Source organism: Amborella trichopoda, unplaced genomic scaffold (assembly GCF_054954075.1).
Source record: "Amborella trichopoda isolate Santa Cruz 75 unplaced genomic scaffold, AtrichopodaSantaCruz75HAP2 v2.0 scaffold_906, whole genome shotgun sequence".
Lineage (NCBI taxonomy): Eukaryota > Viridiplantae > Streptophyta > Magnoliopsida > Amborellales > Amborellaceae > Amborella > Amborella trichopoda.
This window is the reverse complement of record NW_028283106.1, coordinates 12,115-21,141: the sequence shown is the minus strand read 5'-3', so window position 1 is coordinate 21,141 and position 9,027 is coordinate 12,115. Positions and strand designations below refer to the sequence as shown.

The 9,027-nt window shown below is 36.4% G+C and overlaps 1 protein-coding gene across 2 annotated transcripts; it reads left to right on the top strand.

Annotated features, from left to right (window-relative positions):
• The first annotated feature begins 244 nt into the window (after positions 1 to 244).
• On the top strand, positions 245 to 3,905 carry LOC148778891 (patatin-like protein 2). Of its 2 annotated transcripts, none has more exons than XM_088857195.1 (7): positions 245 to 603; positions 1,540 to 1,721; positions 1,831 to 2,017; positions 2,130 to 2,291; positions 2,427 to 2,729; positions 2,944 to 3,119; positions 3,579 to 3,905. In XM_088857195.1, exons 1-7 carry the CDS (start codon positions 463 to 465, stop codon positions 3,649 to 3,651), a joined length of 1,224 nt encoding a protein of 407 aa, XP_088713321.1. In that variant the 5' UTR covers positions 245 to 462; the 3' UTR covers positions 3,652 to 3,905. The 2 variants fall into 2 exon arrangements, with proteins under 2 accessions (XP_088713321.1, XP_088713320.1); XM_088857194.1 differs by lacking the exon at positions 245 to 603 and adding an exon at positions 728 to 742.
• Positions 3,906 to 9,027: the final 5,122 nt, after the last annotated feature.

Sequence of the window (9,027 nt, the reverse complement as noted above, 5' to 3'; positions counted from 1 at the left end):
GTTACCCAAAATTTGTTTTAATACTTACCCAATAAAAAAAAAAAAAAGAAACAGTTTCCAATGAAATAAGCACATGAATATTCGAGGTATTTCAGACCAAATTTGGCTGATTATTTCCAACTAAATTCCTTGACCATTTCATGTTAATCTTCCAATGTTCATGAGTTGACCGTCCCATGATATTGCCCCTATTGCCTATGCTTCTTGTTCTATAAGTGCCCCAATCCACTTCTTTTTTGGCTCAATAGTTGTTTCTTTCCCTACAAGCCCACCTTATCCTCCCTCTCTCTACCATAATTTGACCTATCTTTTTCTCTCTCTACCTATCCCAACCTCTCTACATCGTACTCTAATTTTGTCATTTGGCCCAGTTTATATCTATCTCTCTTACATACTCACACCTTTGGGCCCTGGGGTTTTGGGGGCCAACCCAATAACAGTAATTGGCTTTACAGCATTTGAATGGAGATGGAAGGGGGAAGGTGGAGCATGAACCAGCCTCCAACTTATGGAGAGATGATAACAATTCTAAGCATCGATGGAGGTGGAATAAGAGGGACTATCCCCGCTACGATCCTCAGCTTCCTCGAGCACCAGCTCCAAGTATTAATTCATCCTGCTCTTCACTATACATTTATTTTAATTGCGTAGCTTCAAATCGAAACCTTAATTCATCCTGCACTTTTATCTACTGTGTGAGAGAGAGCAAACCGTAGTCACAATTGCTTCTTAGTGTTCACAGGTATTGGTTTTTCTTTGCTTCCCTACTCAAATAACAAAAAGTCCATACAAACAAAATGGATAATGACAGGAGATTCCCATGGATGCCCTTATTTCCATGTTAGACCCTCCCTTATTGCCCCTGTAAAGTTACTATTTACGATATATATATATATATATATATATATATATATATATATATATATATATATATATATATATATATATATATATATATATATATATATATATATATATATATATATATATCTTTGGTAGCCACTACACAATGCTTATGGTTATATATATATATATATATATATATATATATATATATATATATATATATATATATATATATATATATATATATATATTTATATATATATATATAATTTTCTAAGACAAGCTCATAGAAGGTTATATGCCCCCAAGCCATGTTGAATTTGGGCTAATTTGATGAAAAGTCTAGATAATATGGCTTTTAAATTATTTGGAAATCCAGTAAATCTGAAATTTTGGCGCTGTGTAGTTGATCTAGGAATAGCGTACGACTATTACAACTATGGGATGGTAAGCCATTGAATTTAGACATGGGACGTTATGTTGCAATTTTCAACACTCAAACTATCAACCCATGTATCCAGTTTGAAGATTGTAGCTACACAACTGCAACGTTGCAAACTTACATTGCCCGTGCCACTTCCATGCTAACGAATTATAAGGGATAAGACCCAAATTGCAAAGGGGGTAGATATCAATTCAATTGCAATCCCTGGTACAGGCGAGTTTTACTGAGAATTGTCATCCTCTTAACAGATATTGGATGGTGAAGATGTAAGAATTGCTGATTACTTCGACGTGATCGCCGGGACAAGCACTGGAGGCCTAGTAACAGCCATGCTCGCCACCCCAGGGAAAGATAATCGCCCTCTTTATGCCGCAAAGGACATTCCTACGTTTTACCTTGAACATTGTCCTAAGATCTTTCCTCAATCAAGGTCCTTATCTCATCTCCTAATGATGAATGTCCTTGTCTTATCTCACATGATCTGTTTTTGATCCATTTTTTTGATGAATGATGCCATTTTGCTTTACTGGTGATTACAGTGGAGTTCTGGCGTCGACCACGAAGCTTTGGGGAGTCGTATCTCGGCCAAAATATGACGGAAAGTATCTTCATGACCTCATCAGACGTGAGTTGGGAGATAAGAAGTTACACCAGACTTTAACCAACATTGTCGTCCCTACGTTTGACATTAGAATCATGCAACCAGCTGTCTTTTCCACTTATCAGGTTATGGCAGTTCTCTAGTTTCTTTCTTTCTTATAGTTTTTGATGTAAATTTTCTATTGCCAAATTTCTTAAATATTTAATATTTACGAATGTTTCCTTTTTCTTTCTTCAGTTAAGAGATTACAGTATCAAGGATGCGTTACTATCAGACATTTGCATCAGCACATCAGCCGCACCAACATACCTTCCTGCCCATTACTTTGAGACCATGGGGTCTGATGGGATGGTGAAGAACTTCCATTTGGTTGATGGAGGGGTGGCTGCTAATAATCCTGTAAGAAAATCAAGTATTCTTCCTTTCACATGCTAAGTGGAATAGTTATTTTGGTACTTTAAAATTGTAGATATTTCTTAAGCATTGTGTTATCAGGAATAGTTCATTATGGTCAGTTATATCTTATAATTGTAGACACTTGTGGCTGTGGGCGAGGTTACGAGAGAGATATTTCGGAAGAACCCTGATTTCTTCCCTATCAAGCCCATGGATTATGGTAGATTTCTTGTGATCTCTCTTGGCACTGGTTCTCCAAAATCTACTGATAACTATAGTGCTAAAGATGCGGCAAAGTGGGGTGTTCTAGGGTGGTTATACCACAATGGAGGCACTCCATTAATAGACACATTTACTCATGCTAGTTCCGACATGGTAGATTTCCATCTCTCTGTGGTCTTCCAAGCTCTTCATTCTGAACGTAATTATCTTCGCATTCAAGTATGTAAATCCCTCTCTCCTTATCTTATGTTTTGTGTCTATGCGCACACATTTGTATAAATTAATGTGCATGTACATGCATACACCGATAGCTGAAATGTGTTCATATGAATACAGTTCACAAAAACACAAGTGTATAGACGAATCCATACATGTAGATAGCCCTATATCGATCTCCTTGCTATTATAATGTTGCTGTCATTTTTGTGCTTAGGATGATACATTAACTGGCCATGCATCCTCTGTTGACATCGCAACCAAAGAAAATCTGGAAAATCTTGTGATGATCGGTAGTGATCTCCTGAAAAAACCAGTCTCTAGGTTAAATATGGAGACTGGTCTGTTTGAACCAGTAGAAGGTGAAGGAACTAATGAGCAAGCATTAACCAGGTAACCATTTCCTTTCTCTTGGTTTTTCCTATTGATATTTAGATGTCAAGTCATCCCAATCACATTAAACATTCATGACAAAACCTTGGTGTATATTTCTATATTCAGACATGAAATTGTGAATGGTATGTTTCCCATTGTTTCTTCGTATTCCAAATGTGAAAAACTGTTATAGAAACCAAACATATAATGCCCTTAATTATTAGGATTTGTTTCTTATTTTCTGCATTTTTGTATTTGTCCTCAACAAAAAAAAAAGTTTCTCCGAGGGAATCAACGCAACCAATCGTTTTAATGTTTAGAAAATCCCAAAAGAAAAAAACACCAAACTCTTATGAACTTCTAAATATGCTCCTTGTGTAATTGAGCTTTGTTTTTCTTTTACGATATAAAATCCCTAGCAAAAAATATCAGTTACAATAATGGTTTTTCTGATAGTGTCTTGATATCTTCTTGTAGGTTTGCTAAGTTGCTGTCGGATGAGAGAAGACTCCGTATGCAACGATCACCCCACAGCCCCTCCATCGAATAATACATCATGCCATTGTTAAAAAAAAGAAAAGAAAAAGTATCTATTTTAGTTTTTTATTCATTGTAATGCAATGGCAAAGGGCATATTAGTCAGAGTATGCATGTCTATTCTTTTATGCTGGTTATTTGTAAGTTCATATTATTCATTATATTGGTTGTATGTAGGCTAAGCAGTCATGACAAGTCTGGACTGATTATGTATGTATGTTTTATTTAAACTAGTAATAGTATGCAATATGTTTTTATTCCTTGTAATTATTTGTCTTGTGAATGGAGACTAAACATGACAATGTTTGCTACTGAAAATAGAGTCATTTACGTATGGACCCTAAATTTTTTCTAAAATACGAAATGCTCTGTTTATAGGCAGAAATTACAAAGAATATCAGTCAATCTATGTTTTTATATTTTACGAAATGCTCCATTTATAGGCAGAAATTACAAAGAATATCGGTCAATCTATGTTTTATATTTTTTCGAAAATTGCCCCTCGGTCCAAGGATCCTCCGACAGAATTTTAAATTTTTTTTAAGTGTTTTTGCTAGTTTTAATTTTAATTTTAGTTTCCGTACTAATGAAAAACATAAAAAAAGAAAAAAAGTTAAAATTAGGTCTAAGGATGGGATCATTTTGTAATTTTTACCTATAGAGAAAAAAGAAAAAAAAATGCGGTTGACCGACATGCTTTATAATTTTTACTTCTAAACGAAGCATTTTGTATTTTAAAAATTTTTTTAGGATCTGTACATTAATTACTCTTGAAAATATATAGCGGGGAAAATTAATGCCTCACAAAGTTGAAATGGTAGTATCCCTACACCTAGTCATCCCATTGTGATTTCCATTCTTATCACTAACACCACCAAATTACCACCTTAAAAAAATCTAACTCCTAATCTACTTGAAAAAAGGGGTAGGGGCCTATCTTCCTCACTAAATTACCTAAAAAAAGAACAGCTTCAGCCCATAAGGTTTTTGGAATTGAGGATGACATGAGTAGAGCTCGTGCAGTTTCTAGAATGTGACGGTTTTGACGCTCAGCAACACTACTCTGCTGAGGTGTATAGTGTCACGGCCTTACTGTCCCAGCCGGACCCACAAAGGGCTAGGCCTAGGCCAGCAGAAGGACCAAATGGCGTTGGGTCATGACCATAGGTAGCAAGTGCCACTCAGTTTGGAGAGCACTCAATACTTTGACAAAGAAGGAATTACAAGTATCAAAGCCTGCCACAAAAGAAACAAAAAATGAAACACAATATACATAACCATAGTCAGTGGGACAAATAAGTCCCGAAATATATATAACAATACAAAATAGTACATATAGGTCCAAGGCACAAAAAACTCAACATAAAGACATACTACCAAATCAAAATGGACTCTATGGTTGACTGCCAACCAAAACATATATTGGAAAATGAAGCTTCAACAGTATGGTTATAAGGGACCCCAAGCGTGACCACCAGGATATGTCACTCCAATCACGCTGGCTATCACTCTATATGGAAGAAAAGTTTAAAAGAATGAGCTGTAAAGCCAACTAAATAAGATCTAGATGCCATGCTTTCATTCTTACAAATATTATATATGCAAGTCTTACAAAACATACAGTCATGTGTCAAATTCATATTTAAACAAACGTGTCATGCATGGTATGTTTCATGGTGGAATAATAACTAATTATATTAATCATATATGATTGTAACAAGAAGTCGATCAAATCATTTAGGCACGAGCATCATAACAGATCAAAACAATTAGGCATGTATGTGATAAGCATAATCAAGATCAAGAGATACCAACTAACTCCTGAAGTAGAATCCTCACCCATCATGACAATTAAATCTTGATACGTAGAGCCTCTACCATCACAATCAAGAAAGAAACATCACCAATGGGTAAATCCGTTGCGTGGTGTCTCCCACATGCATATGATCCCCAATGCATGTTGGGGCTTTTGATAGGCAGTGACCTTGGCCCTCTCTTATACACGTTCCCCAATGCACTTTGGGGCTTTTGATAGGCACTAGCCTTGGCCCTCTCTTGTGCCCTTCTGACGAGAGAGCATTACATTGCTAAAGGGGTCCCAATGAGTAGTGCCTCATATAAGTTTGGGGGAGCGACCACCCAAACACACACACTCCTAACTCTCATCTTATCATAGAGAGTATGGAAAGATCATAGTTGCCGACACAAATATCTCATTAGATCATAATAGAACTTTGTCTCCATGGTTACGTATCTTCTCGAAAGCATATTACCATGTACACATATCTTATCAGAAGCATGTTACCATGAACATATATCTTATTAAAAGTATGTTACCATGCACACATATCTTGTCAGAAGCATGTTACCATGCACACATATCTTATCAGAAGCATGTTACCATGCACACATATCTTGTCAGAAGCATGCCACCATGCACACATATCTTATCAGAAGCATGTCATCATGCACATATATCTTATCAAAAGCATATCATCATGCACGGATCATATAACAAAACCATGTCTCCATGCACACGCATCATATTTGAAGCATGTCGTACATATCACAAAAAAAAAAAAAACATCATCATGTTCAGAGCATGCTATATATATAATCACAAAAAACATTACTATGTCATATTATCATGCTTATCAACTCAAGAGACATTATCATGTCGATAACGTGCTATATATCAATGTAATAGACGTCATTATGTCATATTATCATGCTTAATAATTCAAGGGACATCATCATGTCAATATCATGCTATATATCTATGCAATAGACATCATTATGTCATATTATCATGCTTACCAACTCAAGAGACAATATCATATCGATAACATGCTATATATCAATGTAATAGACATCATTATCTCATATTATCATGCTTATCAATTCAAGAAACATTATCATGTCAATATCATGTTATATATCAATGCAATAGACATCACTATTTTTGGTTATCTAAGATGAATACTGTCCACCTTTAAGGGCATATCATTAAATTTAAAGATCATTTAAAACTGCAACTAATTTTATGACAATCTAGACTCATAAAAAGACAACATTCATATAGGAAGTAACCCAAAATATTAGTCTAAAGTTTGTCAAACTATTTAATGTTCTCAAATGAAATTTCTATTTTGCGTAGCAGAAAATTTAGGGTGATACCCTACTAGAAAAATGACTATAACTTTCAAACCATAAGGAATTTTATTATGAGTCCAAAACTAATTTTAAATTAGACTAATTTATCTAATATTTAAAAGTAGTTTGACCTCATTCTAGTATATTTGGTTCAGTAAAAAGCTTCACACAAAAACATGTTAAAATCCTTAAAATTTCATTTGACAAATCTGACATTCGTTATAAAATAATTAATAGCTTTCAAATTAAATGAGATATTAACAAGAGGGTCTTTTCCATGTGAAACTACATTCAATATATTACTGATCCACCAAAATTCATAGTTTAAGGAAAGGTTTAAGGCACCCTAACAATCTCTCAAATAGGGACCACAATTCAAGAAATCAGAATATGCTTTAACATAATTTTAGTAAGCATGCACCCACACTCACACACACACACACCCATACTTGAATTTCACATTTTCATTAGGTAAGGAAACATTCATTAACATAAGCATGAAACCATGGAAACTAAATCTACTTACATAGTCCAATTGAAATCCCCAAGATAAAATGTTCTACAAGCTCCACTTCGGTTGCCAAGCTTCAAGTGGATTGAGTTCAAGCTTCAAAAGTTTAAGGCTTGGGAGGGCAGTTGATGGGCTTGGAGGGATTTAATGGCTAAGGGAGAAGAAGAAGAACAAGGGGGAAAGAGCGGCAAGTGAGGGAGTGAAAAGGTGAGGGTAGAGAGAGAAACCAAATTTATGAGTGGATGGGGAGGAATATATAAGCATAGGGTGGAAGCATGCATGTGCCACATAGCACTCAAGTGATCATGCATGAGGAGAGAGAACCCTTCAAGTGATCATGCATGAGGAGAGAGAATACATGCATGATGAACACAATGATGGGGGTGGAAGCATGCATGTGCCACATGATCACTATGTGCACTTTAGACCAGTGGTGATCTCGTGCGAGGTAGCCCGTAAGTGACCATCGCATTGACCTTGGTGACCCACATGCACACATGTGCCCCTAGACATATGTGTGGGGCTGTGCGCTAAGCAATGCATTACCATGTGCACCCATGCAGTGGATGTGTAGTGGTCTGGTGGGTGCACACATGCTGCATGGTAGTGCTGCCCCATGCGCTGCACACGTGCAATATGCTCATGTGCACACATCCCATACATGCAAGAAAAAAAAGTGCAAAACACGGCAAAAAAACACATATGTGTCAGGCCCTAGTCCTGACGTCACATGTGTGATATGTCTAAGCCCCACATGTGGGTACGTAAGACATGTGAACCACACGTGTGGGTCATGTGGAGGCAGCTCAAGTTGCAAAAAAATCATCCATGTAACGATTATCTTCTTATGGATATAGACTACAATGTCATCCAAGAATGTGATCACCTTACTTCCATAGTGAAGAGAAGCTGGATAGCAAGAATTACGTCATATAATAGTGTAAAATTCAAACCTGCTTGATGAGCAAGGCATGCTTGAAGACTTGACCACTAGCATGACTCCTTCTAACAAAAGGAACACAGCCTAGGCAAGTTGTGAAGCAGAATCACATAAAGCATGGCTCAAAAGGGATTATTGTGAATGTTTTACTATGTTAAGCAGCACGCAAAACAACTTTACTGGGTGGTTTGAGACATCTAAGGGTTGTAGCTCCAGTTCTCTTGCACCTGTCCCACTAGATTGTGCGTACTACTGCTGGCATTCTTGATGTATATGATGCCATCAAATGTGTTCATGATGGAGTATTTGAGAAAATTGTCACAGATGATATGTAACTTGAGTGTTGCAAGTATTGTGCTTAGTGACGAGATTATATCTGTTCTTAGATTACTTCCTTAGGAGAATATGGAAATTATGGTGACATAATATGAGAATATTAAAATATTTGCAATTATGGTGACATACTATGAGAATATTAAAATATTTGCTCATCTTTCTCATCATCTTGAATTCGAGATTGAGCATCGCTTTGCTAGTGCAAGCAAGCTCGCCAAGCCAGGCAAGCCTAAGGAGAGTAAGATATCCAAGGGAAACAATCCTCCAAAGAAAAAGGAAATAAAGGTTGAGTGTCCAAAAGAAAAGAGTAACAAGCAAAGTGGGGGAAAGTGCAATGCTCCTGCTGGTAAGTGGTAAATCAGCCTTGCCCTGCTTTTATTGTGGGAAGACTGGTTACTTCACACCTGAATGCCTTAGCCAAAAAAGGTACGAACCATTTATTCCTTTGA

Excerpts from the sequence above, each read along its gene's own strand:
- LOC148778891 (XM_088857195.1), top strand. The coding sequence starts at position 463 with ATGGAGATGGAAGGGGGAAGGTGGAGCATGAACCAGCCTCCAACTTAT. Across the intron at positions 604-1,539 it reads TCCTCGAGCACCAGCTCCAA|ATATTGGATGGTGAAGATGT; the intron begins GTATTAATTCAT and ends TCCTCTTAACAG. Across the intron at positions 2,730-2,943 it reads GTAATTATCTTCGCATTCAA|GATGATACATTAACTGGCCA; the intron begins GTATGTAAATCC and ends TTTTGTGCTTAG.